Consider the following 21,908-nt stretch of genomic DNA (forward strand, 5'->3'; position numbering starts at 1 on the left):
AGCTTATTAGAATTCTGTGTCAGACTATAATCAGATTAAAATTCCGGTGAAAACTTAGCTTTGAAAAAACTCTAGCAGATTTTTTTAAGCTACCAGGATGAATGCAGAATTCATGGCTAATTTCACAGGACAAGTGATGGGAAAATTGAGGGATGATTTGGAGTTTCTCAGAGAGAAAAAGGGAAGATTCCAAGAAAGATGCTTAGAGATACAAAGGTGCATTGTAAACTGCTTTCATCTGAGATTCCCTGTGGGACAGTGAATATTGAAAGATGATGACATTGGAAATGTTGGCTCCAAGTTATGTAGGGTCTGGACATGTTTGTCTTCTGCAAGCTGAGGGTAGTCACCATGAGCTTTTACATTGACATATGTCATGGTGTATTTTAGTAAGAAGCTCTGACAATAATAAGGAGATGGATTCCAGTGGGAGAGATAGGATGAAGGAGGAGTTTTTGGTGGTTAAGACAAGTAACATTAAAGACCACAAGTAGGGCAAAGACAGAAGAAAGAGAAGAGTGACAAAAGTTGATGGACATAAGTGGATTTTCGGGTGGTAGGAGAGGAGAATAGTATTGAGATTTCTAATTTCTGTAATTAGGTGGATGGTACTGTCACTAAAGAGTATATAATAAGATGCCTAGAATTTCTGTTTGGTTTGGTTTTGCTTGGAGTGGTAAGCAAAAAGGTATGAAGATGATTTCAATTTTGATATGTGGCAAACATTCCATCTGAGATCCAGCTATTGGAAAATGGAATTGGAAATCAGATAGATGTTTGCAACACACCATATCTGAAACTGCAGGAGTAAATCTGTTGGCTAAGTCCTTTGTGTCTTTGTATATTTTTCTGGGCCAAGGCTCTGAGACCAAGATCAATACTAATGTAAAGTTCAGAATATATCTTTCATAAAGACACTACATTTTTTCATAAAGGGGAGAGCAATCATCCACATTAACTTGTCTGAATTTGAACATATGCAAATGGTGGGTATGTTCCTTTTGGTTCTAAGATAGAAGGCAGGAGAAGGAGACGACAGAGGATGAGACAGTTGGATGGCATTACTGACTCAATGGACATGAGTTTGAGCAAGCTACAGGAGATGGTGAAGGACAGGGAAGTCGGGCATGCTGCAGTCCATGGGGTCACAAAGAGTGGGACATGACTGAGCGACTGGACAAGAACAACAGAGATTTTTTATTTATTGTTTATCATGTCTTATTATCTAAGTTCAATTCACCCAAGGAAACGACAAATCTTAAAAAGAAAATAGTCATTAAGAATTGATTAGTAGATATTTAAAGTTTTTATATACTGAGACTGAGAGACAATCATTTATACAAATTCTTGTTACAGTACTATTTGAAAAATACAAAAGACATAATAGCATTAAACGCTATTTTAAAGATTTCAGTATTACAGAAACAATAAAAAACCTTCTGTTTCCTTTCTAATAAAGATAGTTTTTGAGATAAAAAGAAAAAAAGTACTTAATTCATTACAATCTTTTCTTGAACCCTCTTAAGTTGTCTAAGTACCATAGTATACTAATTTTGCTTAAACAGTTTTCTGGTTCTAAATGCATCACAAGACTCATTTTCATCAACAATTACCCAAAGTATATTTCACAGTTTAAAGAAGGCAATGACCACCCAATATTCTTTTAAAATAATGACACTGAAATTCAGAGAAGTTAAATAATTCATAAACAAAAAGCAAGGGCCTGAATACAAATCCAAGTTTGCCTGCAAGGCAAAACCTCATTTAAGTACATTCTGGCTCTTCTCAGGTGAAATAAAACAAGGTACAGGCTAATTGTTCCATAAGAGTCTAAGTCTTGAGATCTTATGAAACTGAAGCCATAGCACTTTTAACCTTGCTATTATATCAGGCAGTTTTCAATCTTTTGGTAAATTTAATCATCAGGGATAAGAGTGGCTATTGACTTGAAGTACTCTGAAAACAGCGATTTGATCCCATGGTTTTATGCGGCTTTTGTGCCCTCCCCTTAGCTCTTTGCTGGACTTGACACAACATTTCCTAACCATTATACTCTCAGTCTTAATCTTATGTTGAAAATATAAGGCTAAAAAGAAATATAATTAGTTCACAAGACAGAGACCTCACACTCTCGTGAATTGTCGGAAAGCATGCCGTGGCCTGCCAGTGCTAAGTCGCTTCAGGTGTGTCTGTCTGGTTGAGACCCTATGGACTGTGGCCTGCCAGGCTCCTCTGCTCGTGGGATTCTCCAGGCAGGAATACTGGGGTGGGTTGCCATGCCCTCCTCCAGGGGATCTTCCCAACCCAGGGATAGAAACCACGTCTCCTGAGGCTCCTGCATCGTAGGCAGATTCTTACTGCTGAGCCACTGGGGGGAAGCCCGTAGGAAAGCACATGTTTGATATTTTCAAAGGGAATCTAAAATAATTACATTGTTAGGATGCATTATAATTTATAGAATGTTTTTAAAATCTTAAACATCATAATTATCACTTATTTCAGTTGAATTTAAAATATAAGACCATGTGATAAGAAGTAGAAAAAAAGTCCTAATTCTAAGTGCAATTCTCTAAAACCAGAGGGGATTAATATGGTTACCCTTGACTAGGTACTTGTTACATTGTCACTTGTGATAAAAATAACCCAGAATGGGATGGTACAATGGGTTTAACAAAACATAAGCCTTATAATATGATACTAATTGGTAAAATTATAAGGTGATACAATTATAAAAACACATTATATCCAATATTGTATTATTGTCACAAACATCAAAAAGCTATTTGTAAGCTGTGCCTGAATATAGAAATTTTTTATTACAATAGCCCCAAGGAACCTATTGATGTATTGTAGTAACTAGTACAGTAATGCCAAATGAGATAAATTCATTAATAGGACACTGAAATGAAACTAGAAAATGACTTAGTCACACCTGTCCAGTTCAGAATACATATTACTTTATGGACTTTTCTTCATTATGTTGACAATGATAACTGGTAGGAAATAAATAACAAAGAAAGAGAAGCTTTTAAAAAGAAAGGATGCCAAATACATTACACTTTTGTAAGTCTGACTAAAGAGTAATCTTAGTTTAAAAGAATAAATGAATTTATATGAAAACTAAAAATGTAATTTGCAAATAGAAATTTGAGTGAAAATTATGAATATGGAGTGTTTATTGCCATTCAGGTTAGGAAAAATCATATATATATATTCATATATGTAAAATCTCTATCACTGAAATTCTTGTTTTCATGAATAGTTAAGCATTTTAGTACGTAAATACATACTCTTCCCTGCACACTATAACTGCAAATATTTCAGACATGAAACTGATAATTTTCTGTGTTGATAGTGACTTTTTCAATTTTTAAAGAGCTTCTTTGAAAATTGTGTTTTAAAATAATTTTTTATGTTGAAACAATACAAAAACTTACAAATAAATTCAAGGTATCATACAAATAACTTTTCTGAACTGCTTGACAGTAAATTCAGAACTGATGCACCAACATTTCCCAATACTTTAGTGTGTATTTCCTATAAATCAGAACATTTTCTTAACAAACCAAACACAACCATACAAATCAGGAAATTGTCATTGATACATTGTTACTATTTAATTCTCAGACCCCTATGCAAGTTTTGCCCTTGTTTTGCCAAGAGTCCCAATAGTGTTGTTTTGTTTTTAATAGCAAAAGCACCAATTCAGAGTCACTGCTTTTAGTTATAATGTCTCTTTACTCTTCTTCAATCTGAAACATTCTCTGAGTCTTCTCTTGACTTTCATGATCTAGTGTCTTGTTTCAATTTATACTTACAATTCAATTTGTAATTTTTCTTAGAGGATGTCCAAAGAAGGTACAATGTTTCTGCACCCTCTGTGAATATATGAGGGTCTTTAGACATTCACAGTAGCTTCTGAACCTTTGTTTTTAGGTGGAGGAAATACTTAATAAATGCAATGGTGCTCAAGGAATAAAGTCATGTAAATAATAGATGCATCATTTATTAGTTTACAAGCATATATATCCTAGTAGTTTCAAAGCATCCTTCATGCTTGTACTAGGGAAAGTTTTATTTTCAATTTTTCCCCAAAGAGTTTTTTTCTATGGAGAGTCCAAAAATTGTCATAGAAGATTGTGAAATAGAATGATTATTTTAACAACTCCAAGGAAAATTTGCTCAGTAAAATATTATCTTTTGAGTGAATATACTAGAAGTAGTTACACAATTAAAATAATCTATTCAACAAATTTGATCCTTTAAAATTGAGAGGGTCCCCTTTTTCATGCTCTGTCATAGCATACTAGGTATTCTGGTATGGCTTATTTTACATAAATGCCAAATAATGTGCTTCTAGGTAAAAATTAAAATGTGAAAATTCACAATGGGCCATGAATATATTGAAAATAGAGACAATTTGGCTTTTACAATTAACACGCGTCTGGATCCCATAGCTTTTGTCAGCTTCACAGAGGAGTCCAGGATCTAAAAGTTGTCCCTACTTCAGACATCATTTCTCTAACCCGAATCTCTTCCTCCAACAACTCTTAAAGATTCTTATCCACCAAATTCATTCATTTTTCCTTTTCTGGATTTGTTCACCAGGGTTTACTTATTTATTGATATTGCCCCAGCAATTCTACTGGAACATGTTTGAAATATTCCTCTTAGTTGCTGTATTATGACCGCAGACCAAGGAATCACACTTTACGCCTTGTGTACTCAAGTGGCAGGGCAAAATAAAATTAATATTGGCTTAAATCATGTTTCCTTTTCTTCAAACTATTTCATATTTTTATCATTATCACAGACACATTTATACAACATCACGTTTTAGCTCAAGCTGAAACAGTCATAGTCATAATAAATTATCAATGGATAGGCCATATTTTAACTTTAAGGTTTTAGAAAAATTCTCATAAAATGGAAAAATTTTGTTTAAAGATAAAACTCACCATTATTAGTGACCACTTGTATGCTGTTAAATTACTTTCATGGAAATGGCTCCTAAACTTCATTTAAAATAATTGTCTTATTTCTTGTTTTTATCTTGACAGATGTTTCTTAGCTAAATGTATCACTTTTTAATGACAAAATAAAAAAAATAACATACTAATTTTGAATATTCTTTAGTTGTTATAAATATTAATGCCTTAATTTGAAATTATTTTCTTCCCTTGTCATGCCTTGCCTGTTATATGTCACCTGAAACCACCAGAAGTAGTGTGTGTGTGTGTGTGTGTGTAGGTTTAAAATTCAAGGCTCACCTATCAGCCATTGAGAACTCATTAACCATTTATCCTTTTTTGCTTTCTTGATGCTCATCAAAGACTCATTTTAATATTTGGTATCTCATATAATTTTCTATGGGAAAAAATACAAGTGACACAAAATGTCCAGGTCATATGACAGATATTTCTCTCTGTGAATCTATATGCCAGCTTTCTGGTTTATTCATTAAGTGCTGCCTATGCACTGGGCACTGGTTTAGGCACTGGAGATTCAGCAGTGACAAAACAGAAAAAAACCTTTCTCTTAATAGAACTTAATGTTCTCCTGAGGAGATCATTTCAAAGCAAACAGAGTCAATACAATTCAGAGAACCATAAGTGAGAAAATCAAATGTAATAGTGAGATGATATAAAGGCAATGAGGGAGCAACATTATATGATGTGATCAGGGAAAGCCTCTGAGGAGGCACCATTTGAAGAAAGATAGGAATCCTAAGAAAGACCTAACCTGAAAAGATTTGAGGTAAGAGAATTCCAAAGAAGATAGCTAGTGCAAAAGCTCCGAAATGGGAACATACTCATTTTTGGACTACTCTTCAAAAATGTAATTAAGAGGATAATTCTGCTAGGAGGAAAAATTTTATCATAGAATTTAAAGTTGTTTTCTTTATGGTTATCTAGTTTTTTTCTAGATGTTCAATGTCCTCAAGTATTACACATAATCAAAACTGACTGTGTCAATGATGTTTCAGCAAATGTGTACCTGAGGAATTTAATTTTCTCACTCATTGATATATCTAGAAGGGTGATCATAAAGAAACAGTGTGAAAAAATTTATAATGCTAAATTCTAATTAATAATAGAATTTGTTCTAGAATCAGTTTACTTTAAAAAGTCATATTTTAATTCTCTACATTTATACATTTTTTGCACCTTGTTAGGCATGTGAACTTTAAGACAAAAAGAAGAAAAAAGTCACTGAGGACCTGCTAAAGACCCGACGTCATGCTTGTGTCCATGAAGATATCATGAGCTATCTGTTCTTGCAGTAATAATTTAAAAATTAACTTTCTTCCTAAAACTAACTCTCTTCATTTATTTTCATTGGAAGTGCAAAATAAAGGACAGTAGAAAGCGCTCACATATCTCTCCATTAGAGGTCTAGACTGGTGACCAGAAAGCACTATGGATAAGGCATACTGAAAGCATAGTTTACTTTTTTTCAAGACAGAACTTGCAACTCTAATTTTTGTAGACATCAAAATAGGATAAAGTTCTCCATATATTATGCATGTCCTTGGTTCTGTTGATTTTTGTCTATAAAGTAAAAATTAAGCACACTAGATTGAAAATAACTGAAGATTTTTTAAATGTAAAAACTGTAACAGCTATACTAATGGTACAAATGCTAACAATCCACCAAGAAGACCCCGTTTCATTTCTACATATCTTCACACTTTTAAATGGCAAAGTTAAATGCCTATTGTTCTACTGCTTGAATTTTGTTTGATACTGATACACAGTCTCACAGTCTACAGAATACCCATGGTCCAATTATGAGCATTGTTATTCACTACTCTGAAATGTCCACTCACCTACCTCTTATAAAGACTGTATTAACAATCTATGGTCAAGCTTTAATTTATATTTAAAATGTATATTTAAAAAATATATATTTGAAAACCAGTGTCAACTTTATTTATTATTTTATGTCAAAATTGTTATTTAAGAGCAGAAGGGAAAGGAGTCCTTTCTACACCATCAATATTTCCTCCTTAACGCAAATGTTTATATTTAGAGGAAGGAAACAACTGCTGTTTCACAATAGTTTAGCTTGTACTTAGCCTTGTTTCCACTCTACTTTAAATGTAGACACTGAAAATATGGGGGATAGAAATGAATTTGCAGTAGATTAATGCTGAATAAGTAATAACCACATTCACATTTCTATTTGTGCCCCCAACATGGAAGAGGTGCCTTCCATTAGACCTATGTATGCTTTGGCTTAGAGAAAACCCACTCAAAAATGCAGGGTGTCCAGATATAGAGACATCTCCTACTTTTCATGTTCTCCCTATGTCTACCACTTATGGAGGAATGAATAGATGTTTAATCTCTATGTATGTATTTAAATGAAATTCATATAATTATTGGAAGTTTTATATTGTATTGAGAGAATTTTCATACATATTTATGTATCAAAATGTATTTGAAATTATTTTATTGATATGTTGTCTGAAAAAAAATCAATGAAATTCAGTGTAGTTTGCATAGAGAAAGAATATAAAATGAGGAAAATAAAATTAAGTTTTGATTCACCAGATGAAATGTCGCTAAATCCTGCTGATATGCTTGAAGAATTAATCACCGTACTCAATGTTTTTCTGCAATACTGCAGGAGGGTTAAAACAGCAAGATAGTACTTTCAATATTTTAACTGTAACATACACAAATCATAATAATTTATCTGAGTAAAAAAAAAATCCCCACTTTAAATAAATTTTGACTTTCAAAAATATTTTTTCTATATAGCACACATTCTATTATTAGATATAAATAAGGCAAAACAGGATGGAACAACTAATTCTATTAAAGTAAACATTGTATAAAATTTTGGTGGTTGTTTTATGTAAAAATATTCTGTTTTTAATTAAACCATATTTTACATAGACTATTATATACAGGTACAGTTTGAAGAATGTATAAATACAAATTTTCTGCCAAGTCATTATAGGATCTCTAGAAAAACTTAAATCATTTTTATGAAGTATCTTTGTATATTTTTTATTTAAAACCTGAAAACTATCACAATCCATAAATTAGATTGAAAAGTTAAGCATTTGAAACTGGTGATTGTTCGAGGGTCATAGAAATGTCAGCTTCATAGATTTCAAGGCAGTAACTTCCTAGTACGTACGTTCAGCTATGACAAGAATCTTAAATGGATTCTTCCCATTTTTACTTGTAATTATACAATTTCATAAGGCAGGATACATTCTTACTTAATATGAATCTCGTATAGTATACTGTACTTTTCAGCCCCTAGAAAAATACTATAGAAAAATTAACTCAATCATAATGACAAAACATAGCTAAAATAAAAATAGTCCTTTTTCTTCCTAGTAGTGAAAAATCACAATTAAAATTTCAAAAATACTCAGTCACTTACTTTGGTAGAGTTTTCAAGTGATTTTCTCTTAACTCCAATATCCGCAATTTGGCAAGTCTGTAGAAATGAATTTAAAAATTTGTTTCTTGATATTTCTCTATAAAAAATATTTTTATGGTAAACCAAATTGTTACTGTGTTAACCAAATGACTATGTCCAAACATTAAAAACCATGGTTATAGATCTTTAAGAATTATGCAAATTGATTATGAGTAGGGTTGTTATCAATATTGGAGAATGATAAATACCACTTTCTTAAACTTTCCTAAAAATAAAATCTTTCAAAGATATCACTGTCTTAGTCATCTAAAGTTTGTTTTATAAAAATACATTCACTGTTGTTTAATCATATGCATTCAAATTATTGAATATTTACTAAATACTAAGTAGTGAGTTCACAGGAACATGGTAATAATTTCCCTCAAGAGATGACAAATGAATTTTTAAAGCAAATGATAAAGCATAGTGGTTAAAAGCTTGAACTTTGTGATCAGATATATCTGGGTGAAATCCAGACTCTTTATATTCTATCCCTATAACACTGGGCAAATTAATTAACCCCTCCTAACTCCAGTTTCTTCATTTGTAATGAGTATGCAATAATAGTACAAAATTTATATGGGTTTGACTGTTAAATGATGTCATCATGCATGTAAAACATAATACTTGGACACTGTAAGTTTTAGTGAGTGTTACTTATTACTGTGGAGCCCCAATCCAAGGTCATAGTTGTAAAGTCTTGTTACCAAGGCCACAGATCTGGAACTTCGTACCAAGGTCATCTGCAGAATTGACTGAGCTCCAGTTCCAGATACTGATTGTTGCTATGCGCTCTGTTGATCTAAACTGGCTAACTCCTTGACCCCATATTAGGTAAAAATATCCGCCTTCATACTCACCCTATAGCACCCTAACCAATCACCTAATGCCAGTCTTCCAGCAAGAATTTTCTTTGTTTTGAGACTATAAGAATTGACTACTAAACCATGAAAGGGGTTGGCTATCCCTTGAGCCAGCTCTCTGTTCTAACAGCATTTCCTGCTCTAATAAACTCTGTTCTACTGTCTTTCTGCCCCTTGTGTCTGGAAATTCTTTTCAACCTGCACAAAGACCATGACAATTACTACTACCTTTAACTAAAGACTGGGAAAAGCATCATCTATATAGCATGATATACCATATTTAATTGACTCTGAGCCTGAGATGTGAACATTTCAAATAGAAGCATATTTAAAATCCTGTCGTATCATCTGTGCTGTGATAGTACTGGAGTTGGGAAAAAAATGTGAAGTGGATGAGAGGTGCTTACATTTTCTGATGCTTGCAAAATACTTGGGTGATTAGGAATGCATTTCATACTTAACTACTTGTTAATGTTTGCAATCTGGGACAGTGTTGTTACTAATGTCTATGTTGGGTTGTGCTTAGTCGCTCAGTCGTGTCCAACTCTCTGTGACCCTGTGGTCTCTAGCCCACCAGGCTCCTCTGTCTTTGGGAATTCTTCAGGCAAGAGTACTGGAGTGGGTTGCTCCAGAATACTGGAGGAGGGTGCCTTCCTCCAGGGGATCCTTCCAATCCAGGAATCTAACCAGGGTGTCCTGCATTGCAAGTGGATTCTTTACCAGCTGAACCACGAGGGAAGCCTACTAATGTCTATAGTGAGTTTTACAATTTACTCAGTTGTGGTTATTTTAGGACAAATATTAATTGACTTGTCCAGATTCTCAGTGTTGTGGGAATATTTCACTATTTGAACTATTTCACTTACAATGTCCCATATTTACTGTGCTTTTAGGTATTCAACTAGTTTTCTTCCCATTTCCTTTTTGTTTTGAGTTCTATCAAGTCTCCAATTTAACTTTAATCTTATAACTCTTAATCTGTATTTGAAACAAATTTTCTCAGTTCTTCAGAGCATGGGATATCACTAATAATAGACATTTCTTAAACATTTATATATCTCAAATCTTCTTAGTATCTGTACTAGAGTAATAACATTTTATGACTTAGTTTGGGCTTCAGGGGTACTAAATCTTAGGTTTTATAAAGTATACTAAACATTCTTTGTCAAATTATCCAGCTGAAGGATAAAAAGCTTTTTAGATTACAATTAGAAAATAGAGCATTTTTTGGAAGATAATTTACATAAAATTGAAATCTAATTCCTGGTGGTTTGGGTTTTAGTATTATGTTATATATTTGCCCAGATTTCTTCCCTTATGTTAGGACTAGTAAAGAGAACTAACAAAATGCTAAAGTAAACAATGTATTTTAGGGAGATAATTAAACATTTTATGATTTAATAAACCAAAAGTATACTTGTGGTTGTGGCCAGTACCAGAAGGAAAATCTACTTTATATGAACAAATGGTGAAATATTAATTCACTTAGAAACAAGGCATATGCTCTTGTGAATATCTGTGAATTTTCAGAGCTGTCTCAGTGTATGGTATTTGTAGGTATTATGAAATCATGATCCACAAAAGTAAGAGAATTTGAAAAAAACTTTTGAGGTGATTTCTGTATGCAAAGAGAGGCTGCTACCTGTTAAACAACTTCATTATTTCACTGAGTTCTTCTTAATGTCATGTATTTACTTCTACCCAGAGGTGGAGGTTGAGGTATACTCAATTGGTTATTTGAACAATTTGAGATGCTCACTTAGAAAAAGGCAGTTAACGAAAAACTTAAAATATCTTAACTTTTAAGATATATCTTTTATGTTTAAAATAGCCTTGATATGGAAACAAAGCTTCCATTGACACATGAATGGATACAGAAATCCTGTGTGTGTGTGTGTGATGGAATATTATCAGTCATAAAAAGAAGCATATCCTGCCATTTGTAATGACATGGATGGACCTTAAGGGCATTATGCTAAGTGAAATAAGTTGGGCAGGGAAAGACAAATACTCTATGATTTCACATATGAAATCTAAGAAGAAAAAAAATAACTATAGAAAAGAGGTCAGAGTTGTGGTTATCAGTGGTAGAGGTAGGGGAAGGGGAAATGGTTGATTGTGGTCAAAAGACACAATCTTATGCTTATAAAATAAGTAAATACTGGAGATGTAACGCATAGCATGATTGCTATAGCTAATACTGCTATATGGTGTCCAATATATCTCAAAGTAATAGAGTAAATTCTAAAAATTTTCATCACAAGGAAATGTTTCTTCATAATTATATAAAGTAATCGATGCTAACTAAATTTAATGTGCTAATCATTTTGTGATAAATTTGTCATTATTATGTTGTATGCCTTAAGTTCATACAGTGCTATATATCAATTATATCTCAATAAAGATGAAAAAAGGTTCACCCTAGAACACCTAGAAAATATTGAAAAATTTAAGATGAAAATAAAAATCTTCCATAATTTCCCTTCAAGGAAATTGTCTTTTATTTCTTGCATATTCATATTCATATAGGAAGCACAGTTTAAATATAGTTATGATAAGCTTTAAACATAACATCATAGGAATTAAAAGATATGTCTCTAGTCAAGATTATAAATTGCTACATTGTTATATGGATGTACCATAATATATTCAAGCAATCTCCTAGATGGATGTGTGATTCCATGTTTTTCATATTGTAAATAATGATAAACATCTTTGTCCATAAATCCTCGTGTGATATATGATGATACATTTCTAGAAATGTATTACAAAGGCAGTGGTTATAAATATTTTCAAATATTTTAAAGCACACTGCCCTGTACACAGTACATGACATTCTGCAATTTCATCAGCAGTGTGAAGTTATATCTTTCCTCACACTCTAAACAGTTTTATAGTTTCTGTGATATGCTTAGAGCACAAAGGGCCTTTATTCACATATTAATTTGTATTATTTTATTATTTATGATGATAAACATTTTTTGAGTTTTCAACTTGTACACTTGTTATGAACTGCTTGCACATGTTATTTACCCATTTTTTCTAATGAGATCTTAACCTTATACTCCTTTGAAAGAATTCTTTGTAAGTTAAGGATCTAATTTGCCTTCCATATATGGTAGAAATATTTTCCTATTTATTACCTTAAAATTTAAAATATTTTCTAATATTATTTTATTTTAAAGACATGTATGTATTCAAATATATCCATTTATGGTATTTTACTTTTTTTCCATGCTATAAAAGTATTATCTAACCCAAGTGTCAAAAATATACATATGTATATTTTTCCAGATCATTTCTGATTTTATTTTTTTTAAATATTTAACTCTTTAACTCATCTGGAATCTGATTATTAATGACATGTAAAAGCTTAATTTTACTTTATTTTTTCCAAAATGTTTCATTAATTGGCATGGTCTCATTTATTGGATAAAAGTGAGGGTATCTTTAATTACAGGGGTCACTTCTGAAGTCTTACCTACTGAAGGTGGTTAAGTACTTACCTAAGTGAAATAAAATTGATCATTTAAATTTCTTATTCTTACCTTCCAAAATTGGCTGGAAGAAATTCAAGAAAGGCATCATTCAGGTAGAGCTGGGTCAGATTCAGAAGCTGAGTGAAACCATCAGGGAGTCTAGAAAGGAGTTAAAGGTTTAGTCATTGCGTGGATGTTGCCATAGAAACAGAGCAAAAATATATATCTCTAAGGAGAAAAAAATAGAAGTGTAATACATTTTTCAACTCTCCTTTGGTATCACAGTAATGGAAGAATTTATTGAGCATGTTGTTACAGCTTGAAAATTTTGCCTGTTATTAAAATAAATGGCATTCACCCCTCCACACTGCTCTCCTATGCGGAGATTTATGTCACTGCCAAAGTCAGCGGCATCATTTCTTACTGTTACCCTAGCCTTATAAACACCAGTGAGATATTTTCATGGAAATTTCAAGATGTATGCTATCTTTTATAATTTCAAATTTATGATTCTTCTCAATAGAAAATTCACATGTATGGTCAGGCAAGGTTACCTACTCTTTCACTTAGTCATTGGAAGTTGTGTGCAGTTTGTGACACTGGTGGCTAAAGGTGCCCAGTATGAGGAGGGAAAGAGTGCTTTGTCCCTTAATTGATAATTTCCTTAATGCAGGCCCAACAGATACGTGCATTATAATTCAAACTGACCTGGTTCATGCACACTAAAAATGAATAAGAACATTAAAATAATAAACAGAATTCTAAAAAGTCATTTAAAAGTTGAGAAAATATCCTTTGGGAAAAATCTTATCACTGAGATAAAGTAATTACCTGAAATGTTTAAATCATTTTTACCAAAATGATTTAACTCAAGGATTTTTCGTAAAAGGATATTGACTTTTTATTAATTTAATTTCTATTTAAATATTTTAATGCCTTTTTCTACACTTTAGACAAGACTATGCCCTTTCACAGAATATTTTTAAACAGTGTCCAAATTTGCCTTCTCCTCAAATTACAACCTATGACCTTCCTTGTATTTACTGACAAAATTATTTAAAAAGCTGCCTTTACTGACTACTTTTTACTACTCCTCAAGCCATTGCTTTCTGGCATCTACTCCAACTCTATTACTGAAACTGCACTCGCCAAAGCCTCTGATGACCTCTAAATCTCAATTTCATTAATTTCATTTTATTTCATAACCCACACTGCCCAGCAACAGTTGTCATCACTAATTGTCCTCTCTTTCTGGGCTTCTACCATACTACTTTCCCTGCACTTCTTCCTACTCCTGGAACACTAGATCTAGGTTTCATTTCATGGTTTCTCTTCCTCAGACCAGTCTTTTGTTATGAAATGTTTTATGTATATAAAAGAGTATATGTGTACCCACAATATAATTTAACAAATAGAACCAGTATCTTTAAAACCCTCTGGCTGTCCCTCCCTGACTACATCTTTCTATTTGCTCCACAAATTCCTAAATGATGGTTACTTTTCTGTTTTTTAAGGAGTTTTACCACACCTATTTAAATCCCTGAAAAAAAGTCATGTGGTTTTGTTTTTTTTAATATTATTTAAATCAAATCACACTATGAATATTTTTATGGGATTTATAATAATTCACATTATTAAATAACTCATTAGTTAAGTGAAATTCATTCATTTTGATGTAGAAGACTGATCACCATGCCATGGTATTTCATTCTATGAATATATCACAATTTATAAATCATTCTTCATCTAATTGAACATTACAGTTGTTTGTAGTTTTTGTTTGTATCTCTATTATATATTCTATTTATTTTTGAACATATATTCTGGTGTACAAGAGATTACTTAAGCTATATTGCTGGTTAGAAGAGATTAACATCTTTATGACTAGCTCTCACCTAATGATTAGCAGGAGTATAAATACCTCAGCTCTCTCACCCAAATCTGTGATGTGTGTTTAAACTCCTTCCCAGAGATCCCCAGAAAGCTTAAGGTCCAGTGTCCATACTAGTAAATAGCTTGATAACATATCCTTAATTGATATTTCCTGATATCATTTTCTAAATATATTGCTTGAATTCTTTTCTAAACTTTTCTTCTGACGAACCCAAAACTAAACACAATTAATATTTCTATAGCAACTCAGTAGGAATTGTTTATATGCTATTATGACACTGATCTTACATGGATTATTTTTGCTACAAACATCCTGCTTCACTTTGTATTTTGGAGCTGGATTGTTTGTATATGACTTCTTAGAGGATGCTTCCATAAATATGCTTCCAAAGGGAGGTAGGATTCATAAAAGCAGAAAAGAGGGAAAAAGGAGCTGGGGAAAGTGAGAGCTACAATGAAGAGGTAAAAATTCACCTGAGATGGGTTACAAAGAGAACACAGGTTCTAGAGAGAATATTTTATGAATAAGAGTATTAGTAGTTAATATTTGAGAGTATCAGTAGGGGACAGGTTTTAGAGGATATTTGATGCTTGACTCATAGGCATACACTTTATCTTATAAAAGTAAAAAAGAATATACTGGAGATCTTCATTTTCTCTATGTTTTTCTTCCTTAACTACTTTAGAACTCATATCCTGGTAGTATAATAGTCTTCATGAAAATGTTACAGATATTCAACAGATTACAATTCAATTTAACTACTATTTTAATTTGATGTTCTTTTGGTTCCTATAATCATTCAAGAAAAGAAATCATTTATGATTTCTGAAAAAAAGAAGATTAATATGTGTAAAATGAGAAGAATGCTAAAACCTTTGATCTAAAATGTTGTGTTAACATCATTCAGTTCAGTTCAGTTCAGTTGCTCAGTTGTGTCCATAGAAAACACCCTCTTCCAACAACACAAGAAAAGGCTCTACACATGGACATCACAGATGGTCGACACCGAAACCAGATTGATTATATTCTTTGCAGCCACAGATGGAGAAGCTCTATGCAGTCAGCAAAAACAAGACCGGGAGCTGACTATGGCTCAGATCATGAACTCATTGCCAAATTCAGACTGAAGTTGAAGAAAGTGGAGAAAACCACTAGACCATTTAGGTATGACCTAAATCAAATCCCTTATGATTATACAATGGAAGTGAGAAATAGATTTAAGGACTAGATCTGATAGAGTACCTGGTGACTATGGACGGAGGTTTGTGACATTGTACAGGAGACAGGAATCAAGACCATCCCCAAGAAAAAGAAATGCAAAAGAGCAAAATGGCTGTCTGAGGAGGACTTACAAACAGCTGTGAAAAGAAGAGAAGTGAAAAGCAAAGGAGAAAAGGAAAGATATACCCATTTGAATGCAGAGTTCCAAAGAATAGCAAGGAGAGATAAGAAAGCCTTCCTCAGCGATCAACGCAAAGAAATAAGAGGAAAACAATAGAATGAGAAAGACTAGAGATCTCTTCAGGAAAATTAGAGATACCAAGGAAACATTTCAGCCAAAGATGGGCTCAATAAAGGACAGAAATGGCACGGACATAACAGAAGCAGAAGATATTAAGAAGAGGTGATAGAAGAACTGTACAAAAAATATCTTCGTGACACAGATAATCATGATGGTGTGATCACTCACCTAGAGCCAGACGTCCTGGAATGTGAAGTCAGGTGGGCCTTAGGAAGCATCACTACGAACAAAGCTAGTGGAGGTGATGGAATTCCAGTTGACCTATTTCAAATCCTGAAAGATGATGCTGTGAAAGTGCTGCACTCAATATGCCAGCAAATTTGGAAAACTGAGCATTGGCCACAGGACTGGAAAAGCTCACTTTTCATTCCAATCCCAAAGAAAGGCAGTACCAAAGAATGCTTAAACTACCACACGATTGCATTCATCTCATATGCTAGTAAAGTAATGCTTAAAATTCTCCAAGCCAGGCTTCAGCAATACGTGAACCGTGAACTTCAGATGTTCAAGCTGGTTTTAGAAAAGACAGAGGAACCAGAGATCAAATTGCCAACATCCGCTGGATCATCAAAAAAGCAAGAGAGTTCCAAAAAAACATCTATTTCTGCTTTATTGACTGTGCCAAAGCCTTTGACTGTGTGGATCACAAGAAACTGGAAAATTCTGAAAGAGATGGGAATACCAGACCACCTGACCTGCCTCTTGAGAAACCTATATGCAGGTCAGGAAGCTACAGTTAGAAATGGACATGGAACAACAGACTGGTTCCAAATAGGAAAAGGAGTACGACAAGGCTATATATTGTCACCCTGCTTATTTAACTTATATGCAGAGTACTTCATGAGAAACACTGGGCTGGAAGAAGCACAAGCTGGAATCAAGATTGCCAGGAGAAATATCAATAACCTCAGATATGCAGATGACACCACCTTTATGGAAGAAAGTGAAGAAGAACTAAAGAGCCTCTTGATGAAAGTGAAAGAGGAAAGTGAAAAAGTTGGCTTAAAGCTCAACATTCAGAAAACTAAGATCATGGTGTCCGGTCCCATCACTTCATGGCAAATAGATGGGGAAAGAGTGAAAACAGTGACTGACTTTATTTTTCTGGGCTCCAAAATCACTGCAGATGGTGACTGCAGCCATAAAATTAAAAGACGCTTACTCCTTGGAAGGAAAGTTATGACCACTCTAGATAGCATATTAAAAAGCAGAGACATTACTTTGCCAACAAAGGCCCACCTAGTCAAGGCTATGGTTTTTCCAGTATGGATGTGAGAGTTGGACTATAAAGAAAGCTGAGCATTGAAGAATTGATGCTTTTGAACTGTGGTGTTGGAGAAGACTCTTGAAAGTCCCTTGGACTGTGAGGAGATCTAACCATTCCATCCTAAAGGAAATCAGTCCTGGGTGTTTATCGGAAGGACTGATGTTGAAGCTGAAACGTCAATACTTTGGCCGCTTGATGCGAAGAGCTGAGTCGTTTGAAAAGGCCCTGATGCTGGGAAAGATTGAGGGTGGGAGAGGAAGGGGACCACAGAGGATGAGATGGTTGGAAGGCATCACCAACTCGATGGACATGTGTTTGGGTGGACTCCAGGAGTTGGTGATAGACAGGGAGGCCTGGCGTGCTGTGGTTCAAGCATCATAACTATTAGTAAATAAAATTCCTTAAAAATACTAATTTTTTAATTATAAGGACAGCTTGAACTACCCAGCTTACCTTAGTCTATTATTTTACCCATGTATGCACTAAATGATATTACTTTATACTACTTCTTTTGATGAAAAATATATTTCTTTATGTTGCTTCTCTGAGAAAGTTTATGATGCAGGAAAATCTGGCTGTTACATAGAACACTTCTCTAAGGATTTGAGAATTGACTACATTGGGCAGATTCCAACTGCAAGACTGGACTGCCAAAACTAAGTTATATGAAAAAACCAGAATGCAATGTAAGATAGTTTTTTTAGTCTGCTTATAGACAGAGATGTGCTGACATTTTATATCAAATTTTTCTTTTTTAAAAACTGCAGAATTAAGGGGTATATTTATACAGTATGTTTTGTTTAATAGCATGTATATTTTTTAATTTCAATTTACTTACACAAGAATTTGTTGAATGGTCACTCTGCACTGAGATTCAAAATTAATGCCTTATTCCTCACCTTCTCCACAGCATTATATTAATAGATTTAGCAAAATGCTATGACAATTATGCTTATACAAGTGTTAAGAATTTTTTATTCCTGAACTAAATTACACATTCTTTGAGGAGAAGGAATTTTCTAAATCTCCTCAATGACCTAGTATTGTACTTTGAAAACATACTATTTGAAAAATATATAGTCAGTAGATCTGCTAAAAAATATTCAACTTTATTTATTATTGACTTTATGGTATGGTTTGTAGTTTTAATGGTCTCATTTGTCAATATCACCATTTCTGGAGGAACACACAAGAACCTGTGAGGAAGAAGATATTCTTTAGCAAGCTAGGTTAAACTTAAAGAAGATGAAAATCATGGGCTGTCTTTATCCTCCTCCAAGATATTCAATGAAATCCAACAGTTTACACTAAGAAAGTGAACTCTAATGAAATACTTTCATGTTCCTAGAGTAACTGCTGGTTTTTCATAGTTGACAGATTTATTTTAAAGTTCAAAGCATTTCAAAAATATATATACCGATAAATAATTCTCTCTCTAAGGAAACATTTTCATTTTATTATTAATGGCTTAAATCAAAAGTAGCATATTCAAATTACAATAAATAAATGATATTAGAATCAGACACCCAAAATATTTAGTGCTTGAGCACGTGGACATTGATGTCGGAAGATCTAAGTCTAACCACAGTTCTTTCAGTTATTCATCTCTGTGACTTTTACAAATTACTTAATCTTTGTAAGACTCTGTTTCCTTTTTTTTTGTAAAATGATCAAACTAAATTCCTCTTTCAGAGTTGCTCCAAAGAGTTAAATGATTATCTGCTCCATATTAAAGACTCACTAAATAGGAGTGATTGTATTACTTTTGTTTTTATTGTTTTTATTCTAATTTTTCAATATTAGCTAGAATACTAATTTAGATACTTTTATTAGTGCTAAATTTATTGTTGGAATAGACAAATTAAGATTGGCTGCAGACATCCTTGTTTCAACATTTTTCTTCTCTAAATGTGTTTACTTTAGAAGTTTAATGAAAACATATTACAGGCATTTGACCTCCATTAGAACGTCAAACCAAATTAAAACTTTAGGAGCTATAAGTTGTGATTAAGAAGCCAAAGTAAAATCTTCTGCTCTAATTGGGAAGGTATTTTGCATCTAAACATTTTAATTTATAACCTTAAAGTTATAAAAAAATTAACATAACATTATCAGAAACAATTTAAACTATTATTTTCATTTAATGCATTTATTTTTTATCTAATTTCCAATGAACTATTTTAACATCACTGCAAACTTGTATCATGATTTCTCCCTTTACTTTGTAAATATCTTTCAATTTTGCTGTAAATCAGAGTGACTATAATCTATCAGTCAAACTGGGACATTTTTGAGAGTTTAGAGGGAACTATTATTAATCTTGCCACATCATGAGGTATAAACCAGGAAGACCTGAGCAGAGACATATAATCATCCTATATACAATCTTAATATCCATGTGGAAGATGTACCATAATATATTAGCAATTTTCTTATTGTTGAGCATTAAGAACGTTCAATTTTTTCAAAGTGTATCTTTCAATTTAAGCCAAAATCAAACTGTTCCCCCATAATTTGTGAAATACAATAAAAGGAACCCAGGAATTTATACTATCTTTGTGCATTTCCATATGTAAAAAGGAATGTAGATAATATTTTTCTACTTCACATTTTCTGTGAAGATAAAAATGAAATAATGTATCTAAAAGCCTGAGATACACTAGGTTCTCAATAAATGATGGTCTTAACTTTTTAAATGAGAAGCTGTTATTCTCAATTTTACTGTAATAATTTTCACCCCTGACTCGGTTAAGGCATTCAGACTATACTATAAAGTTCACATCTAAAACTAAACCTAGTAATATAACACTTAAAACTGTAACTTTCATATTCTAGGGTTTTCATGACTTAACTACTTTGTAGATTTCTTGTATCTAAGAAAACAGACAGAAATCAGGAAAGAAAAATGAAACCCAAATCTATTTTTAATAGAGCAAATTAATAAAACTCTAGTATAACTGATCAAATAAAAAAGAAAAAAGGCACAAAACAGAGAGCATCACTAGAGAACTTATAGAATTAAAGGGCTAATAAAATAATATTATGGAGAATAAGATGCCAATAAGTTTTGAAAACATGAAATATACATATTCTTAAAAACACAAACTACCAGAAATGATTCAAGGAAAAGTAGATAATTTGAATAACACTATAGGTATTATGGAAATTAAATTTGTAATTAAAACTTTCCCATAAAGAAAAGCTCAGGTTTGAATGCTCCACTTGCAGATTTTATCAATATTTAGGGAAGAAATAATTTCAATACTATACAATTTCTTACAAGAAATAGAAGACGACATTTCCCAACTATTTTAATGAGGCCAGTTTTATCTTGATACCAACACCAGAGAAAGAAATTATAAGAAAACAACTTCAGGCTAATATACCTCATGAATATAGATGGGAAAATCCTTAGAAGATACTATCAAATCAGAAGCATTCATTTATAAAATGCATAATATTTCATGACCAGGTAAATTTATTTTTTTTTCAGGTAAATTTATTTATATCATTGTGGCAATATATAATATTAAAAAAACAAGACAAAAACTTTGACAAAACTCAATGTCTATTGACAACAAAAACTCTGAGCAAAACAGATATCAAAGATGGCTATATTCTAGGGTGGCCCCCAAGATCTCTCTAGCAGTTTGCTGCTGCTACTGCTTCGTTGCTAGTCGTATGGGACTCTCTGCAGCCCTATGGACAGTAGCCCCTGGGTCTCCCTGCCCGTGGAATTTTTCTGGCAAGAATAGTTGAGTGTGGTGCCATTTCCTGCTCCTGGAGATCTTCCCAATCCAGTTCAGTTCAAGTCAGTCACTCAGTCATATCCAACTCTTTGTGACCCCATGGACTGCAGCACTCTGGACTTCCCTGTCCATCACCAACTCTCGGAGCTTACTCAAACTCATGTCCATCGAGTCGGTGATGCCATCCAAAAATCTCATCTTCTGTCATCCCCTTCTCCTCCTGCCTTCAATCTTTGCCAGCATAAGGGTCTTTTCCAATGAGTCAGATCATCCCATCAGGTGGGCAAAGTATTGGAGTTTCAGCTTCAGCATCAGTCCTTCCAATGAATATTCAGGATTGATTTCCTTTACAATTGACTGGTTTGATCTCCTTGCAGTCCAAGGGACTCTCAAGAGTCTTCTCCAACACCACAGTTCAAAAGCATCAATTCTTTGGTGCTCAGCTTTCTTTATAGTCCAAATCTCACATCCATACATGACTACTGAAAAAACCATAGCTTTGACTAGATGGACTTTTCTTGGCAAATTAATGTCTCTGCTTTTTAATATGCTGTCTAGGTTGGCCATAGCTTTCCTTCCAAAGAGTAAGCATCTTTTAATTTCATGGCCACAGTCACCAACTGCAATGATTTTGGAGACCCCCCAAAATAAAGTCTCTCACAGTTTCTATTGTTTCCCCATCTATTTGTCAT

The 21,908-nt window shown here is 33.1% G+C and overlaps 1 protein-coding gene across 3 annotated transcripts in view; it reads right to left on the reverse strand.

Annotated features, from left to right (window-relative positions):
- Nucleotides 1-21,908, reverse strand: part of LRRC7 (leucine rich repeat containing 7) — a 577,609-nt gene that overhangs the window by 265,563 nt on the left and 290,138 nt on the right. For all 3 annotated transcript variants that reach the window (XM_043460998.1, XM_043460997.1, XM_043460999.1), the window contains exons 6-7: nt 12,854-12,943; nt 8,404-8,460 (exon numbers count right to left, since the gene is read on the reverse strand). In XM_043460998.1, coding sequence (XP_043316933.1) covers nt 8,404-8,460; nt 12,854-12,943 — 147 coding nt within the window. The remainder of the gene's footprint in view (nt 1-8,403; nt 8,461-12,853; nt 12,944-21,908) is intronic.

This window comes from Cervus canadensis, chromosome 2 (assembly GCF_019320065.1).
Source record: "Cervus canadensis isolate Bull #8, Minnesota chromosome 2, ASM1932006v1, whole genome shotgun sequence".
Lineage (NCBI taxonomy): Eukaryota > Metazoa > Chordata > Mammalia > Artiodactyla > Cervidae > Cervus > Cervus canadensis.